The following is a 20,479-nucleotide window of genomic DNA, read 5'->3' as shown; positions in this document are numbered from 1 at the left end:
CTATCTATACTGCCGTACTCTTAAATAAACATGTATTTAAAATGTTGGCCAGAAAACTCGTCCTTCAAATATCGACCGATTAAAAATCACCCTACTAGCGATCTAAAAAACAGTAACAAAGACCCAAATGACGATATCTTGGTTCTCTCAAAAGGTTTATGCCAAGTAGCTGTCGGGTATGACATTGGTTAATGAAAGCAAAACGACCGTGTTCATTAATGTCTGCTTTGTTTAGAAGACTTTAAAAGCCACAATAACAAAGGGCACATTACTCGAATTTAAAACTTAAAATATACTTTTAACTAATACCGTTACCTTCATTGTGAACAGTACGTTTTTAAAAAAGTTTGAAACAAAACAAAACAAAAAAAAAACCCCCAAAAACAAACAAACAAAATACAACAACAACAAAAAAATAAACCCGCCAAAAAAACCCCAACAAAACAACCAAAAAAAAAAAACAAAACAAAAATAGAACTAAACAAGTCAAAACAACAACTTTAAAATCTTAATTCTCATCAGATTTTAGCAGGAAAACAATTTCCTTTCTCTTGATCATTTCAACATAATGCCAAATTGACGCACTTGGTCACATTTTAGGTAACGTTTTCTAACCAAATTGATGAGAAAGAAGTCATCAATATTGCTATTGTCAGTGCCTACCAGCCCCGAAAGAAATGTAATCAAAATGTGTTTATTATCTCAGGCGTTCGCCACCAAAGAGCTACCAGTCCGGCCTGACAGCAATTTAATAAAAATGTGTATGAATTATTTCAGGCATTCGCCACCCAAGAGCTACCAGTCCTGGATGCCTTTTAATCAAAATGTGTGTGTGTTATATCAGGCGTTCGCTACCCAAAAGCTACCAGTCCTGAAAACAGTTTAATCAAAATGTGTGTATTATTTCAGTCGTTCGTCACCCAAGAGCTTCCAGTCCTGGATGCCTTTTAATCAAAATGTGTGAATTATTTCAGGCGTTTGCCACCCAAGAGCAGCAGAATCAACAAGCCATGAACATCCTCCACCAGGAAGAAACAGCCATAAGACAACTCTTGGAGCAGAATGCCAGAGACCAGGGGCAGGTGAGTAACTCTTATTAGCAAACTGGGAATTACTTATGTCCTATTTGTATAATAAACTGGGAATTACTTTGTCCTATTTGTATAATATCGCATTTTTAATAACTAAATGAATAAATCATTAAATAAATAATGGAATTGAATAAATAAATAAGTAATAAATAGATGAATAAATAAATAACATTGATAAACAAAGGAATAAATCAATGGATGAAAATTGATTGATTGAAATCAATTTTAAAAAATGCAATTTTATAAAAACGTACTTTCATGGAATATTGAATCAGTAATAAATTCTTGATTCAGTGACGGTTTTCTAAGAGTTTCAATTCATAGAGGTCGCCTATCAGGCATTTTGCACTGTAGGAAAAGAACGTTTGAACCATGTTTTAGCATGTTGAAGGAAAAATTGAACCGTGTATTAAGTATGATGGAACCATTGGATTTTGTTCTATGTGAATCATATCCACCGATACTTTATCCATTTATACCATTTATTATTATCTTTGTCAGGTGCGGCGCAAACAAGCGGTAGTAACGGACATTGCCCACCGACTAAAAGACATTCACGTGAGAGCTAACGCCGCCTATGATCCATCTCCACATCCCAACATTGGTCGATATAGACTGTCTCAATTAAACCAGATACCTTGGTCTATGTGAAACGTGAAAGGGAAGCTGATGATGATGATTAGAGTGGGAATAATGCAGACTTGTCTACTTAATTTGTTTTTAACCTTATCCTTACCAGCCATTTTCAGAATTTTCCCCAACAATTTCACACCAAAGTTTCAAAGTTTCAAAGTTAATTCAATCTTAGACTTTCGCCAATAAATCAACAATTTGATGCCAACATACATAAAAGTGGAAAAAAAAAGAAAGAAAAAAAGGTAAATGGAACCAAAAAATAAACTGATACACCACACAAAGATACAACAATCGTAATACCATCAATGCGTACAATAATAATAATAATAATAATAATAATAATAATAATAATAATAATAATAATAATAATAATAATAATAATAATAATAATAATAATAATAATAATAACCCACCCAACACAAAAATAGTTTTAAGCAACAAATACATTCTATGTATAATATTGATCGGTAAAATGAACTCTACAACACAGTGTCACGTTTCCAGCTATAAAAAACCCATTGTTTTTTAAATCGTGTGATTTCCTAAATAAGTCTGAATGATTAAATTGCTGGTTGGATTGAAACGAATGTGATGATTTTCCTATGATTGGTAAAGAGAGGGATAAATCGTAGTTTTCAGGAGATACAAATTGTAATCGCCAGAGGCTCTCGGAGTTCTAAAATTTGACCCAAATCTTTTCGAAATAGTATGCAGGTTTGGTAACGTAGTGATGGTTGTGGTTCTGGTTGTGGTTATAAAAATATAAAATATAAAATATCCCTTTATTCATCCCATAGGGGAAATTTGTCTCTAGTGTCTATTCCAAGGGAAGACTGGAATAATCCAGGCGTCAGGTTGTGGTTGTTGATGGTGAGGATGATGAAAAGTATTAATCATGATGATGAAGGTAGCAAATGTGCTGGTAGTAATGATGGCGATGGTTGTAATGGACGATAATAATGAGTAATTGTCATTTCGATGACGACGACGATGACGACAACGACAACGATGATGATTATGATGATGACGATGATGATGAGATAGGAAATTGTAGAATTAAAGAATAAGGAGAAAGAGGAGATGGAAAAAATAAAGAAAAGTGGTGATTGAAGAACAAGAGCAGTTTTCCTCTACCTGAAACACATAAGATAAAATCATAAGTATAGATAGTATGCGCTTGGCGAAGAAGCTTACAACATTGCCATCCAAAAGTATAACTGACCAACACCCAAAACCATGAACTTTTATAGTTTGGATAACACAGTTAAGTGAGAATTACTCATAAACGTGGATGTAAAAAAAAAAAAAAAAACAATAACGAAGATCCGAGTGCCGACTACTTCATTCTATCATAACCTTTCACTGTCTAGGGTGAATTTTTGGCATTTTCGTAAGAACACGAATGATAACAATTGTGACCGACCTCGTCGAAGTGTAGCAGCCTTCGTACAATCATGATCTGAAACTGACCAAAACATTACGTTCAGATACAAGGCGAGTCAACCAAAAGAAAGTAAGTCGTGAGTTGTATTCAATAATTCAACCAATGCGATCCGTTTTTTTTATCCCTGAGTAAACGGCAACTCACTAGGCGCTGCATAAACCTACAAATGGCGTCAAAAGATTAGTCCTAGTTTGTTCCAGAGCGTAGCCGTCATGAACTTATAGATAGTATGCGATTGGCTAAGAAGCTCATAACATTGCCATCCGGAAGTATAACGGACCAACACACAAAACTGTGTGTATCCATGAACGTTTAAAGTTGGGTTAATACAGTTCAGTGAGAATGACTCACAAACGCGGATGGCAAAATACAATAACAAAGGCTTGAGTGACGTCATCTTCGAACTATCTATAGCCTGACAGTGACCAATAAAATGATGCCAAAATATGTCTTTGGCCACAAAAGAAAACAAATCGTGCGTGGTATTCAAAAGTTCAACCAATGGAATCACTTGTGTACTTGAGCTCTACAAACGTCAACTCACTAGACGCTGCACAAACCTTTAAAACTGAAAGAGGATTCTAGTGTCAGGCTATTGACAGTTCGAAGATGACGTCACTCAGGTCTTTGTTATTGTTTTTGCCATCCGCGTTTATGAGTAATGCTCACTGAACTGTATTAACCCGACTATAAACGTTCATGGATAAACTGTGTGTATCCATGAACGTTTATAGTCAGGTTAATACTTTTCAGTGAGCATTATTCACAAACGCGGATGGCAAAAAACAATAACAAAGACCTGATTGACGTCATCTTTGAACTATCTATATTATAACGATGGTTATGTCAGAGTCAGGCTATATATATATATATATATATATATATATATATATATATATATATATATATATATATCAAGAAAGGCTATAGATAGAACAAAGTTGACGTCACTCAGGTCTTTGTTTTTGTTTTTAACCAGCCGTTTTTATGAATAGTTCTCACTAAACTTTATTAACCAGACTATAAACGTTCAAGGTTACACATAGGTTTTTCTGTTGGCACGTTATTTCCGGCTGGCGAATATTGTGAGCTTTTTGGCTGAGCGCAAAGCATCAATTATCAAAGTGGTATTATGTCGGAGTAAAATGGGTGTCAGAATGTTTAAAATTGAGCTTTTATATAGCGCAATATCCACTAAACGTGCTCAAAGCGCTTTACAAGGGGTACCTGGCCAACAGCAACACATACCATGTAAGACGAGACATGACAACTGTCAGGCGATATTACAAATTTTTGGACAGAAACAACGCTGTTAATGGCCAGGTACTCATTTTCCACCCGAGTACGGTGAGAGAATGTGAGTAAAGAACCTTCTCCAAGGACTCAACTATGCGCCGAGCGAGGCTCGAACCCAGGACGTTCCGATCCGAAAGCGAGTGTCATACCACTAGACCACATAGCCGCATGTAAAAAGTTAAAATATTCAATAAGAAAAGAACATGACACATTTAGTTTGCGTCACCATCTCCAAAATGCATGGATAGACGAGGTGGCTACCCAGAGTTTTTGCAAAGTTATTCGCATCCAGTTATGGTTTGAATTACAATTCCAAAGTTTCTTGTATAATGTAGAGAAAACCGTTTTTTTTTCTCTATTCAGTGAATAACAATTTAAGTTAGACTTTTGAATCACCTTCTATATTCATTCAACTCGATAAAATGTATAAAGCTGAGCCAAACTGTTATTTTTCTAGCTCAAATTCAACTTTCAGCTTCAGTGTTACTCCAACAAAGTACCATTTCGATATCGTGGGTCACAAATGATATTTAACATTACTTACTGTCATCGCTTTTGTTATTTGAAAGTTATGCTTTCCATAATAGTTATTCTTGTCAACCTCAGAGTTATTGTGGTATTAAAAAAAAAAGATGCCATTTGAAAGAAAATAAAATAAAAATACTTATCCAGTAATGAGTGTTTCAACGTTTTATATTCTGACAAGAGCTTAACAATAAAGATATTTTTCAGCTGAGACTGGAGGGCTATGTGTTGAGCTCTATTAAAAAAAAAACAGTGCTTGCGTATTTTTTTATCTATAATATTAAATGCCCTATCGCCTAACAGACATCATGTCTAAGTTTAAGCGTTGCTGTTGGTTAGTGACCCTCTGTAAAGCGCTTTGAGCACGTTTAGCAAATTTGGCGCTTTATAATCTTTAATGTTCTAGCTTGAATTTAAAAAAATAAATAGGTGAAGATTCCTAAAATTTGGCTGCGTCTTTCTGCATCTAACCTTCGTTGGTTGTAGTTAAGGTTAAGACAACGTTGGCGGTGTAAATGTTAAGTTTTAGATTGTACGAGTAGTTTAAAGCGGCCCGTACACGATCATTTAAATTGCGTAATCTATAGTCATATTTTTAATAAGTGGCGCATGTTTTTCTACTTTTTCTCAGCTGTCCCTCAATGCATAGCTGCAATAGTTTGTATGAACCTCTTAATCAATTTGTCTTAATCAAAAATATTTTTTCATTAAATGTAAAACAAAAGGAAAGGATTTCGCTTATAACAGCTATGTTAAACTCGATAACTGGTAAGGATTTAAACTCATAGATGATTTACAGTATCAAAATTATGACTTTATTGATTATCCATTTTGAAGAAATTTGTTTAAAACGAAAGTTCGGTTAATTGAAACTTAAATGATATACAGTCAGTATCTGACTATCAAGGAACGAATGGCAATCCTTAACTATCAGACATCAACATTTTATAAATATCAATAAACATTTCTGATGAATACAAATGAAAGTGAAGATTACGCACTTTCAACATTATTTTGATTGCAAAATTTATAGAAAAAGCTTGTGTTTATGCCAAAGAGGATTACATAAATTTAATGTAAACTAGTCAAAAGTAGAAATTCCTCAATTTATGATACATTGTTTTTACAAATATGTACATGTGCTCAGCAATAATAACAACTACAACAAAACCAACAACAAAGGCATACTTGATACATCAATCATCACATTCTAATGACGAAGATGAGGAAAGGAGAAATGAAACGACTCTGGAAGGATTTCGTGGCATCACTCTATCCAATCAAATGTAATTTTCCTCCCGTTTGAGAAGGTTGGAGCATGTCTTTTCTCCAGACTTCCCTTGTTATATTATCATTTATTGCCTCGTCGGTGAGAGTAAATTTGGTGTTCCACCTCGCATTTTCCCTTTACTTGGGTCCAAATGTGACCCGTCGTCTCAAAACGGTATTATGTCGGGATGAACCAGATAATAAAAAGCCGAATTAAAGCTAAACTGGTCTAAAATTTGAATTATAGCTATTTAGCATTCTAAGATACAACATCCATTCTCTTCAATAAAACATACAAACTCATTGCAAGTCTGATATTTCCGGCCATAAACTCCATTTTTAGAATCTTAATCATTCCGACATAATACCGTTTTGAGACGAGGGGTCACAAATGGGCTCGATTGGATTGCGCTCACAATGAAAAGGGGGAAAACGCGCAACCTCGTGTCAAAACTCACTGATTAGACAGTCTGCTTTGTTAACTGTTTCTGTTTTGTTTTGTTTTTTTTTTTCACTAGGGGGATAGTTGGGCCTTTGATAAATTAGTCAGAATATGAAGTGCTGTCTGATTGGAGCCATGAAATCATATCAATTTTTATAGTTGCCGAAGTTGGAGTATTGAGGTGACCATGGGCCACCGAATTGTAGCGTTGTCCAATGCAATACGTCTGGATGCTTCTAGGAAGGGCAGCAAACGGTTCTTTAGCCAATCTTAGAAAATGGTAGTAAAATACTAACGAAAGAGTGAAAATGGAGAGGAAAATGGCTTCGTATGGGAACAAAACAGACAATGGACATTTCGGGTACAAACCCTTCGTCAGCACAACAGTACACAGATAAACGTGGAAAACAAATAAAATATAATGAAAAATAACTTGTATCGTCTGTACTCAATGGTGGTTGCAGTATGAATGAAATGTTAGCATGGCGTGGGTAGCGGATAGGGTGCCCCAGGGGGTGATCAAATTGATAAGAAAAGGTCAGCATCAGGGAACAGAACCTTCCAGACTATAATGGATGATAAAAGACATATTAGTGGTAGTAGTAGTAGTAGTAGTATTAGTAGTAGTAGTAGTAGTAGAAGTAGTAGTAGAAGTAGTAGTAGTAGTAGTAGTAGTAGTAGTAGTAGTAGTGATAGTAGTAGTAGTAGTAGTAGTAGTAGTAGTAGTAGTAGTAGTAGTAGTGGTAGTAGTAGTGGTAGTAGTAGTAGTAGTAGTAGTAGTAGTAGTAGTAGTTGTAGTAGTAGTAGTAGTAGTAGTAGTAGTTAGTAGAAGTGGAGAGGTGTGGAAAAGTAGGGGGCGGTGGAGGGGGCGAGGTGAAAAAGTCACGGCGGAGGTGGAGGGGGGGGGGGGGAAGGTTGTTGAGTGATGACTTTCGAATCTTCGCGAAGGAAATACAATCAGAAAGACTAACGGTTGGATGGCGATGTGATAGTGGAGTGGAATATACAGATAAATAGATAGATAGATAGATAGATAGATAGATAGATAGATAGATAGATAGATAGATAGATAGATAGATAGATAGATAGATAGATAGACAGATAAAAACTAAGCACACACACAAGCACACACTGGACATCGCAGTGGTCTGGCAGATTGAAGTGTCTGGCCACTGCTGTGTCTGCACAGTTCGATATGTCACGCAAGTGCTGCAAGAATCTGTCACCCAGCCTCTTTCCGATCTAACCAACGTAAGCAATCCCACATAGGGAGCACCTAATGGCATAGACTAGATTACGGTCAGTGCAAGTAAACGGCTGCCTGATGTCCCAAATCTTGTCTGGAAAAATGACTCTGTCGTACTCCCACAGGTGCCCACAAGTCTTGCATCGGGGTCGCATACACGATCTGGCTTTAGGTCCATCCCTGGGTATGGGTTCCAGGCGGCTTCTGACAAGCAGATCCCTCAGGTTAAGATCCCGTCGATAGGCTACCAATGGGGGTTCTGAGAAAACTGTGGGTGTCTCCACCCGCCTGGAGGATCCCATAATTGTGCAATAGGATGTTCCTAACCTGATTGGCATGGGGGTGATGTGTGAGGACTAAAATGGGACGCTGTGTCTTCTGCTTCCTGGCATTGTGAGGCCTCATTGCTGCTTCTCTCGACACGAGGCTGGCTTTACGGACAGCTTTATGCAAAACCCTTTCGGGATATTCCCGTGCCCTAAAAAATCGAGCATGCGATCACGTTGAAGCGCAAATTCATCATTTTCCAGACAAAGTCCACGCAAGTGGAGTATCTGTATGAATGGGATGGAGTCTTTGCACTTCACCGGATGGGATAACCGATAGAGCAGTATTCTTTCTTCATGTTCTTTTTCATCTCTACGTAATCTTTCTTCATGTTCTTTTTCTTCTCTACGTAATCTTTCTTCATGTTCTTTTTCTTCTCTACGAATTCTTTCTTCATGTTCTTCTCTACGAATTCTGTCTTCATTGTCTTCTCTACGAATTTTTTCTTCATGTTCTTCTCTACGAATTCTTTCTTCATGTTCTTCTCTACGAATTCTTTCTTCTTTTTCTTCTTTTATTTTCTCTTCGCACCATGAAAATATTCTTTCCTGGGGTATTTCTAAGTCCTTTGCGAGACTTAAGTATCTTTTTAATGATTCATGTTGCAATAAATTAGTTACGATATTTTATATATTTATTGACAGGATACTGTTACTGACTGTTTTATTTATTTACGCTTACAGAAATGAACTGTTCTATATTTAGAAATGTCTCTCTCTCTTATTTCAACTTCTTATGTATGTTGCATTTGATGCCTTTTATCGTTATATCTTATAAATCAATATGTCAATACAAAGCGGAGTTATTATGACATGTGTCGATAACAATGTGTCAATCGCGTGTACTCTAAACTATGTTACTACAAAAAATTTATCACCAATGTGTGTGACTCATCGTTAGTTTGTGTACAATTATTCGCAATGACGCTAATATACTAGAGTGTGATAACAATAATAGGATGCCAAAATAATCCCAAGTTATCTATCACTAAATATAACACGACGGCTAGTAGACTCCTTTTATTATTATTTAGTTTTTAAAGACTCACTTTTCAGAACATAATATATAAGTGGTTTTCGGTAACAGTAATATGCCAAAAATGCATTTAAAACAAATCACTATGCAAAACAAATCACGATGTCTATAGTTACTATGTGATGCCCAACTCATGTAAAAGAGAATAATGAAGGATATATTTACCAACTCAGTTCGTGGCTGGGACCTCTCTCTTGTTCAATGGTTGTTCAACAATTGTAATTAGGCATTGAAGAGTGTTTAACAGTGATGTCTGAAATACAAAACAATAAAATATCGTAAGATTTACAATAGTTACAAAATGTGTTCACAACACTGAGTGATTGGATGATAGGTGAATGAGTCGTTATGGAATGTAAACATATTGAAAACAATTCATGAATGAGGCAAACAACAAAATGAAATGAGTGATATAATAACAAAGTGGACAAGGAATGAATGAATGAATGAAAAACTGAGTGAATAGATGAATGAATGAATGGATAATGTATGAATGAAAGAATGAAGGGAGGAATAAATGTATGAATGATTGGATAAATGAGTGAATAAACGAATGAATGGATGAATGAATGAATGAATAAATAATTTATAAATGAATAAATGAATGAAGGAATGAATCAATAAAATGCTATTCAATTTGAAAGAAAGAATGAATGGATAAATTGCTATTCCATTTAAATGAAGAAATGAAAAAGAAAAAAAATTAATCCTGTAAATAGGGAGTTCAATTAAAGTATGATCAAGTGGGGCAATTAAGAGTTTTACAATTTAAACTTTAAAGTTAGATGAAATAGATATATGTAACTAAATAAATTCAATTCTTTATATGTGTCCCCTCCAAAATGTCATGGTCTCAAGTGAGTAAAGAGCTACTCGACTATGCATAAAGATATATGTAGAATGAGGCCCCAGAATTTACTAGTTACTATAAATGAAAAACAATTAACGATTTGTTTACAATGAAATAAAAATAATGATGAAATTTAATTAAAAGAGATAAACAGTGATCGTGGCAGTTACAAATAGAGATGTGAATATATTACGTAACTTATGATAATATGTCAGGTTCGTAAGTTTACGTTTCCAGGCAGTTGACAGGCTTGGATGATATATTCGTCTGATAACAGGATCGGGCTCGTAAAATTCCACTTCCAGGCAATTGGTAAGGGGTTATTGTGTAATTCTTTGACAGCGGGCTCGGGTTTGATCCTTGAAGATTATACAATCAAAGTTAAAAGCTCCGGCGTCTTAATGGTGTAGATATAATATCTACAAAGTCCCAAAAGATAAAAATCTTCCAGTATATATAAGGAATAGAGCGACTGGCCGTCCGGCATAGATTGTGGAGAGAAGTGAGTGTCGAATGTTAGACCTATCAGCTTTTATAATAAGTGGCTACGTGACAGAATGTAGAACGAAAAGTATTCACTAATTAGAAATTAATTCGAGGGAAGGCTATGAAAGGAAAGACGATCTAATATTAGAAGGTAAAGTTTATCTAAGCCTACCGAAATATAACTGGAGTGAGATGAATTCAGTTCTTAATAAAATAAAATTTAATAAGATAATTGTGAACAACCTTTACTGTGACAACCTCTACAGATATTTCATCAGGGCCTGTTGCTTTACCATCCTTCATTCGTTCCATGGCATGTTCAATTTCACTTTTGGTGATTTTTGGTCCGCTTAATGGTTCTTTCAATTTCAGTGGTGGTTCATTTCTATTTGGATCATTGTACAGTTCGCCTATGTATTCTACCCATCGGCTTTCTATATGTTGTTCTTCAAATAACAGTTCCCCTTGTATGTTCTGGATACAACTTCCTGCTGCTTTGCTTTTCCTTTTCCCTGATAGTTCTTTTATTCTTTGGTGAGCTTGTTGGGGGTTGGGTTTGTATTCTCTTTCGATTTCGCAGCATTTCCAGTCTAGATAGTTCTCGTGTGCCTCGATGCATTTGGATTTAATGTGGTTGTTCGATGTTTGGTATTCTGCAGACCCTCTATTGCATTTTCGTCTTTCTTCAAATAGGTTTAGAATTTCATTTGTCATCCATTCCTTTTTGCTGTTTATTTGAGCTATTGGTAAATGCTTTTCTGCAGTTGCTTTGACACACTTTTGGAATATATCAAATTGTTTTTCACATTTTTCGTTATCAGGTTCACTTTGGCTTTGTATCATGAGTGCACTTTCAAATTCTTCTCTCATTTTTGTTTGTATGCCATTGTCTTTGCATAACCTGTAATCCCTCTTTATTCTACCAGCTGTTCTCTGAATAGCTTTAAACTTTATTCTTACTGTACAAACAACTGGGACATGGTCACTGTCTACATCGGCGCCTGGGTAGGTTTTGCAATTTAATATGCCATTTCTGAATCTTGATGATACTGCTATAAAGTCTATCTGGTTCCTTGCTCTGTCCCCTGGTGATTGCCATGTCCAGGTTCTTCTTGGGTGTTGTTGAAACCAGGTGTTTGAAATAATTAATTTATTTGTTCTACACCAATCTGCCCAGATGTTTCCTCGTTCATTTCTGTCTCCGAGTCCATGTGGTCCGATTATTTCACCATCTCTGCCTCTGCCAATCTTTGCATTTAGGTCCCCCATTACCATAAGGACTTCTTGTGATTTACACATTCGTTTTGCTTTGTCTAGTGAATGGTAAAACTCTGTCATATCTGCATCTGTCGCCTCTTCTGTTGGTGCATAAACTTGGATAATATTGGTGTCAACTACAGGTCCTCTTAGCTTAACCAGCAAAACTCTGTCTGAGCTTGCTACGTGCCCTTTGTAAAATTTGGTTGATTGTTGGTCTAAGATCATCCCTACTCCTTTTTGGAAAGAGGTTCCACCACTCCATATGATCTTATATGTCGTGTTGTTTTCTTGTTTTGACATGGTTCCCTGCTCTTTCCATCTCATCTCTGCCAGGCCAATAATATTTATTTTGAGCCGTTTCATTTCTTTTAGAATGTTGTTTAGTTTTCATTTTTGGGCACAGGTCCTGACATTCCATGTCCCAATTTTGGTTTTGTCACATTTGTTAAATTTATTTCACCTAGTAACTGGCTGACGGTTCGGTGTGACCTGACGAACATCACGCTCCCAACCGAGCGAGGCAGCAGTCTTCCGTGAAAACGTGCTCCCCTTTACGCTGCCACCGTTTAACTTTTTGGACTTATTCATGCAGTTAACTCGGCAAAGTTACAAGAATGGTTTGCCATTGCCTATTCTTGTCGCCCTCTGCAGTTAGCCAGCTTCGACACCACGAGGAGGCTGTAGTAGGGCTTGATGATGATCTATCTTTGCAGACTTGGCATCATCCATTTAAAGGACATCATAGCTACAAAATCTTTTAAATTGAAATAAATGAAATAAAATGTTCAATCTTGTATCATATTTATCTGTTATAAAGAGAGTAGGTGGCAGACTTCGATGGCGTTAGGTCTAACGCCATTTTTATTACCTTGGATTAGAGAACCCGGCATTATGATTTAGTGACCGGCTGACATATTGATTCTAATCGTATCTAGTAGTCATCAAAATGTTGGTCAAATATTAAATATATCAATAACGTGCCGTAGACTTATTCCCAATCTTTAAGAGCATAAAATGGTTTATATAAACTTTAAGATATTGTTTGCAATAAAAATAAACGAACTTCTACTTGGTATGAGTCCAGTGCAAGTACTCACATATAATTGTCATCTAATACTTATTCACCGGAAGTTTAACCCATATCAGCATCATCCATCGTGGCTTGTGCTCTTGAGCACGCTGCCGGTCGCTGTCTCCATGAATTACGATCCTCTGCGGTGCGCATGAAATCTGTGTTGCTTTTAAAATCACATTTGGCCATTCTTAGGTTATTTAGATAAGTCATTCTTTGTCTTCCTCTAGCTCTCTTTCCTTCGATCATCCCAGATGTTACCAACATTTCTATTCCGTTTCTTCTCCACACATGTCCCAGAAAGCGTAACTGCCTCTCTCTCTGATGTTATCGATCAGTATTCTTCCCTTTCTCACTTTCTCCAACACTTCCTCGTTCGTATACCTGTCTGTCCATGATACCCTCAAATTCTTCTATACACCCACATCTCCTCGTACATTCTTTGTCAAGCGTCCACGTTTCACAACCGTATAAAAGGGTACTTATAACATATGCTTCTACTACTTTCATTCTGGTCTTCAAGTTTAGGTTGTTGTTTGACACAACTGGTCGCAAGAACAAGACAAGAAAATGGAAATATTCGAAATTTAAAAATAATCCAAAATAATATCCAAATCAAAGTTCTAAGTCCCTTCTTCTCTGGCGGAAAAATTATTCAGAAAAATAATTGATAATGGTACAGTTACATATATTTTTTTAAGTTACACAACTAGGGTATCATTACATTGGCCAACTTCTTGGCTTTGAATTAATAGCAAGTGGAGTTTCCTCCGTATTCTCTACACATGTGAAGTCGGTCGTGAACGCTCAGTATCAGATTGGGTAAAGACTGACTCCTCGAGGTTGCCCTAATCATTCAACACAGCATTCTTTAATTCTTGAATTGTTTCGATAATTTTTTTCTGTCTGTTTTAAATAAAATTTCCAAACATTATCAATCGGGTTTAAGTCCGGACTTTTACTTGGCCATGGCAGCTCGGGTGGCATAATTTCATTCATCCACTCCTTTGATGACGTAGCACTTTGCGTTGGGGCATTGTCTTGTTGAAACACGCACTGTACGAAAAGTTTTTTTCTTCGATAAACGTATCTGCTAATATTGCTTGACATTGACATCAATCAACAGTTCCCTTAATGATTTTTAGATTTTCCATGACATGCAATTGTACGCTTCATGAACAAATTGGGATATTGGGCTTTTTGCAACTCGACTTTTGTTGTTGATATTAGTCCACAGAGTAATTTTATACCTAAATAACTAGATTGTGCTCTCGTTACATAAAGTCACAGACTCCCTGGTGAAATGTTGAAAATCAGTGGCCCATTTCATTCTATAATCTATATTGTCTGATGTTAGCATAGGTAGTGGTTTTGGCAATATTGACTAATATCAAATGGCATCTAATAGTCTTTTCTCCACACAGCATTACTTCCTCTCTTTATCATTTGAATATTTAACTCACTTGATGTAGCACTCTTGCTTTGAAAAGCAAGTTGTGCAAGGCTAAGTTTGTCGATGGGAGCATACGACGGGGGTCATCCTGCAGTTTTGAGTGCTGCTTAGTAATTCCGCCCTCAATCATTTAATATTCATTCAGACAGAAGTTTGGGCACTACTGTGTGTTGACAAAAAAATGAGCGTTGTACAGATATCGAACTTTAATTCTTTTATCTACAGCAGACAATGAGGACGCTATATTGATGCTTACGCACGAAGTGATGAAGTCATAAATTTGTATTCGAATGTTGTCGAATGGGTTAGCACGTGTTTCACTTTTCGCGTGGAAATTATATTTCAATTTGTGTAAAAATGACTAAATTATGTACTTCTCCTACCTTACCATTTTTTCTCAATAATGATGTTCAGTATTTTATCTCAACTTTTTACAAATGTTAGTCAGCACCTTAATCTGTATCATGTCTGTGAATCCCATATAACTAAAAGTCATTTTTAAACTGAAATGGTCAGAAATGTCATTGACCAAGTAAACTACCTTGCATGTCTTCGAAGGGGTTCAATTTTGAAAAAAAAATTAATAGTTTTTGGGACAAAGCTTTAATGTAATTTGTTGTTTTTTTTTTGTCTGTGTTTAAAACAATGATGTTACTTTTGTTTTGTCATGATCCAAATAAAGCGGATTAAAGTGAGAGTTACTTTTGCTCCAAAAAGAACCCACACGAGCATTGTAAAATTAACAAGAAATACTTAAGACATTCCTTTGGATATGCTGTGTCACATAAGCAGTGCATTCTCACAGAAACTGATAGTATCCTGTTTTGTCTCTATTAAAATGATTCGCAGAACATATTTCATCCTATTACTAATTCGTTTTACCCAGAGCAAAAATGATAAGAGGGAATTATATTAGCATCTTGGCTTGCTTGGTGGCTAATCATTGGGAGTAACCTCCCTTTACACCCGGGTGCTGCTTGTTTAGGGATAATTGAGGATAAAAATAACAATGCCAAGGCTTCTACCAAATTCTTTGACTTATTTTTGCCTGCTATGTCTGATAGAGAGAGAGAGAGAGAGAGAGAGAGAGAGAGAGAGAGAGAGAGAGAGAGAGAGAGAGATGTTTAATTTTATCTTTATCTCGTGAATAAAAGCTTTATGAATCACATATATTGCTTTGTTATTTTTTTTCTCAATTATTTCAGATCTAGCGTAAAACCACGCTCTCGGACTCCCACTGTGGATGGAGAGGTCTCTCTAATGTGTCTTATGTCCTCCTTATTTACTCTTTCTGCTTTGTTCTTGTCGTTGTTTTGGAAATAAATTTCTTGGTTTTTCCCTTGGTCCTTTCGGGGGGGGGGGGGGGGGTCCTTAGTTAGGGATGAGATGGTTAAATATAAAGTCTCTCTCTTTTTTTTTTTGAGAGAAGATTTTCCCTCTTGCAGGTGGTATATCTCTTTCTTTCTCCTCTCTCTCTCTCTCTCTCTCTCTCTCTCTCTCTCTCTCTCTCTCCCCCTCTCTCTTGTGTACTAATACATTGTTTGTCTTGAATAATATTATACTTTGTAAATATTTGAGTGTGTCCATCATAGCTTGATCCTTGCTTTTGACTAGATGGGACTTGTAGGAAATGTCAAAGTAGGTACAATGATAGATTGCTCTTGATGAGTGGGGTCTTGTTCCTCCTATGATGGGGAGAGAGAGAGAGAGAGAGAGAGAGAGAGAGAGAGAGAGAGAGAGAGAGAGAGAGAGAGAGAGAGAGAGAGAAAGAGTTCACTTGCTATGTCTTCCATCCCTCAAATCTGTTTTCCTATTGGAAGGCAAATTTTTCACAGTATCAAGTGAAACAATTGCGGAGGAATGTGTTCACAGTAATATTCTTTTTAACAAAAAGAGAAGTAAAAGAATGGTGTTTTTCTAAAGGCTGGGGCTATTGGTTTGTAATGACAATGCACCTTAGCGCTTGTTCGTCAGTGCTGACGACTATCCTTCTAACGCCCATATGTATGTGTTTGATTACGCCGCTTTAAGTTTAGTAACTCTAACCTTCATTGATAGTCAGATACTTCAAAATATCTTGAACATCGATTTGACTTAATGGCATTCCACCAATTGAAAGTTGGACATGGCTATGGTCAGTACTGACCTACAGCCCCGCCCCTATAGAGTAGCCATTGATCATTACTGAGCGGTGGACAGTTGAATACTTCATCTTAATCTTTTAACTTTTTTTAAATAACCAAATAATCTCAAGCAGCGATAAAATTCAGAAAAAAAATAAATAAACACATCACTACTTATCACCTATGCGGATTTTAAATAAAATAAAAGAAAAACAAACGAGACTTGGGTACGAAATCTTTATTAACAAGAGTCCAGTTGGGATCAACAGTAACAGACTCAACATCATAGATGACCAAAACACTGTCATTTTCGCCAAGACCTATAAGTTGAATGACGCTAATCTAATTATTATTCCAGGTCATTTCAACATACTAAAAAATAATCATTTACTGCATTTGGTACTTGAAAGATCTTTTCATTATGAAAAACTATGAGACTAGAAAAAAGGGCATTCAAAATGAAAACAAGTTTCGGCAGATTATAGCCAAATTGAATAAACGAGACAAAAAAATAAATTAAAAATTCAAAACTTTCACAACGCAAGAAATTCAGTACTTGAGCGATAGTTTTAAGAAATTTCACAGCATCTTAAATCATATCCAAAGACTAAACACTCTTTAGATCACATTGTTTGTAAAAATATTAGTGCCTCTTTGTTGTTAACAACCTGTTCAGATTTATATGGTCGTCATCTTGTTTCTGTTAGGGTTAGGAATAAAGTTCTTGAACAATAGTTTGTGCAGTGTATCTCAACCCCGTTCTATTTAATAAAAAGTCATCACAAGTAGTTCCAGTTGCAATGGACCATATTCCTTGATATATCAGGTCAACATAACCTTTCGCGATCGCTGACCGTCCGATCGAGAGTCAGCCGCCAAATGGAGGATGGCGTGGGCAGTGGGCCGGCTTTTTGTTGTTTATATTACAATTGGCGTAGTTGTATGAATTTAGTGACAAAAAATTCTTAATGAATAGAAAAAAAAAACAGAAACACTTTCAAACAAGTTTTATTTTCTGTTATTCTATTGAATTCTGATCAAATATTGCGATTTCAAACAAGTCCTATCGAACATAATGTTATGTACTATATTCATGTTGCAGACAGTGATGCTTACGCGAAGTGGGCCAAAACTTATTCCCATCCACCTTTAATTCTATTATCTAGATATTCCAACATCTTTTAGAAGAAAATATAAATAACACGAAAAAAGAGTTTAACAAAACAAACAAAACTTTAAAAAACAAACCAACCACATCGCCATCCCTCCCATCACCAATACTTCTACAACCACCACATCACCATCCCTACCATCACTACTACAACAACCACTACCATATCACCATCCATACTACCTCTACTATAACAATCACTACATCCCCATCCATACCACAACAACTACAACCACCAATACATCATCATCCCTACCACCATGACTACAACCACCACCACATCACCATCCCTGGAACTACTATTACAATCACCACATCACCACCCCTACCACCACCAATACCACTGTAACCAGTGTTGCAAGCGTCGTATAAACCCTTCAAACAAAATTAGCTCAAATCTCTCTCTCTCTCTCTCTCTCTCTCTCTCTCTCTCTCTCTCTCTGTGCCTCTCTCTTTCCCTCTTCACACACACACACACACACAAATCAATAAATTGCGCTCATTGGATTAATTTTAATCTTTAAAAAAAAAGAAGAAAAAAGAGATTTTATATAGCGCAATATCCACGAATCGTGCTCAAAGCGCTTTACAATGGGTCCCTGGCCAACAGCAACATGCAACATGTAAGACGGGACATAACGCCTGTTAGGAGATATTACAATTTTTTTCGGACAGAGACAACGCTGTCGACGGCCAGGTACTCATTTTACACCTGAGTACGGTGAGAGAATGTGAGTAAAGAGCCTTTTCCAAGGACTCAACTATGCGCCGAGTGAGGCTCGAACCCAGGACCTTCCGATCCGAAAGCGAGTGTCATACCACAAGGCCACATAGCCTTATTTTTTATTCCAGGGGAAATAACTATAAAGTAGACCTACTCAAAGTAATACAAGAGTTGTGAGCCTTTCAGTGTATTGGTGTCGTTATGGTGTTTCTCTTGTAATAGAAAAAGGAAATAAAGGGGCTGCGCTGCAGCCAACAAGATCTTGTAAAATGCTTTAGCATTTGAGCTCATTGATATGATGATTATTTAAATGTGTTACTGCTGATTGGATTAAATGTGTAATATTACATTTTTTCCAGATATCATCGTTAATTTGACTGTCCATAAAATTTCAAACGATCAATCAAACCCTTGAACTTGAACATGGCATCGCATATTTATTCGATTTGAACAATGATATTTATTTTCAAGGTGAGCTTGTACTTGAGCATTTATATGGAGCAATGCGTGTTCAAAACGCTGGGGCCCCAAAACAACAGCAACACTTAACATGTAGGACAAGACATGACGCGATATTTCATTTTTTCCGTCACAAATAAATCTGTTTACGACCGGATATTTATTTTACACCTCAGTACGGTGAGATAATATGATAAAGAGTCTTTCCCAATACCACAACTTTGCTCTGCTCAGAGCGGGACTCCAATCCAGGTCCTTCCGATCTAAAGACCAATCTCATACCACTAGACCACATAGCCGCATATATATCTTTAATATAATTTTAAAATATGTAATTGATCGACTCAAAATGTTATTCTGTTTGATTTTTAATGTTAAAAACTTGATTTGTTTGGTCTAAAATATGAGGCAAGATAATTGTTTGTATTATCAATGAGAATAAATACTCCTCCTCCTCCTCCTCCTCCTCCTCCTCCTCCTCCTCCTCCTCTTCCTCCTAATCCTCCTACACCAAAATTATTGATTTCCTTTTGAAAAGAGAACATCAAAAACATTTCCCGTAATCTTTTTCTTCTTCTTCTTCGTTCCCGTCACGTCACATGGTCAGTCCGGTCTGGTGAATGAAGCCCACAGTGGTCCTGAGGTCGTCCTCACTGCCGTACAGCTTCTTTGAGTATGGGGTTGGGTCAGGCCAGAAGTTCCTTCTCAACTGGTTGTACCTTGGACATTCCATTAGGACATGATGTCCATTTTCATTTTCAAGTCCGCAGTCACATTGTCCAGAGGCGCCTGCTCTGGACATCCTCCACATATGTTCCTTTAACTGGTTGTGTCCCGTAATCAAAATTTGATCTTACTATAAGTTCATATAATGTTAGGAGCAATTCAATTTTAAATGTGTTCAAAACCTCTAATTATATTGTCAATTGTATTGGTGGCTTTGTTAATTATTGTATCAATTTGTCTTACAAAATTAAGAGCACGTTCAAAGATAACTCCTATAACATGTTCTGTTTTTACAAAAGAAAGAGTTTCGATTTTATTCTCATCAGTATAACAAATTAAATGTAAGGAATTTGCCCTACCAACATGTAGAACTTTACATTTTGATGTGTTAGATTGTAATTGCCATTTCTCAAACCATTTCATTCATCTTGTTTCGTTGATGAAGGGGAAACCCGAAACGTCCATTTTATCTGTTTTCGTATATTAAATAGAAGCTTACATTCAATTTCACATTGTTATTGACCTCATTCTGGTAAAGAACTGAACAAGTGTGTATGAAGGACCAGACAAAGAAAGAAAGAAAGAAAAATACAAGTAGTGGTAGCACGTCTGACCGGTAATCAAAAGGTCTGAGGTTCGATTCCCAGTCGAGGTCGACTGAGTTTTTGGGATGATTTTTTCCCTTGTATTTTTCTTCGTCCTCATACTGGTAGACTAAATAATCCTGTTTACCTCTTCCAGTCCAAAGGAAACGGCGAAGAAGATAATAACTCTAAGAAATGTCTAATATAGATTTTTAAAATAACGATAAGTATTGAAATGTAAGCTTCAATTTAGTAAACGA

The 20,479-nt window shown here is 36.4% G+C and overlaps 1 protein-coding gene across 8 annotated transcripts in view; it reads left to right on the top strand.

The window, feature by feature from the left end:
• Window positions 1-5,142, top strand: part of LOC144981025 (uncharacterized) — a 33,273-nt gene extending 28,131 nt beyond the window's left edge. For 7 of the 8 annotated variants that reach the window (XM_078929092.1, XM_078929098.1, XM_078929096.1 and 4 more), the window contains exons 6-7: window positions 975-1,082; window positions 1,593-5,142. In XM_078929092.1, the coding sequence (XP_078785218.1) occupies window positions 975-1,082; window positions 1,593-1,742 (258 nt within the window). In that variant the 3' untranslated portion in view covers window positions 1,743-5,142. Of the gene's footprint in view, window positions 1-706; window positions 902-974; window positions 1,083-1,592 lie in introns of those variants that run through there. The other variant, XM_078929099.1, reaches the window with a different exon arrangement.
• The last annotated feature ends 15,337 nt before the right edge of the window (window positions 5,143-20,479 follow it).

The sequence above is a fragment of the Berghia stephanieae genome, chromosome 10 (assembly GCF_034508935.2).
Source record: "Berghia stephanieae isolate SIO BIC M18660-M18661 chromosome 10, UCSD_Bste_1.3, whole genome shotgun sequence".
Taxonomy (NCBI): Eukaryota; Metazoa; Mollusca; class Gastropoda; order Nudibranchia; family Aeolidiidae; genus Berghia; species Berghia stephanieae.
This window is presented reverse-complemented; position numbering and strand designations above follow the sequence as displayed.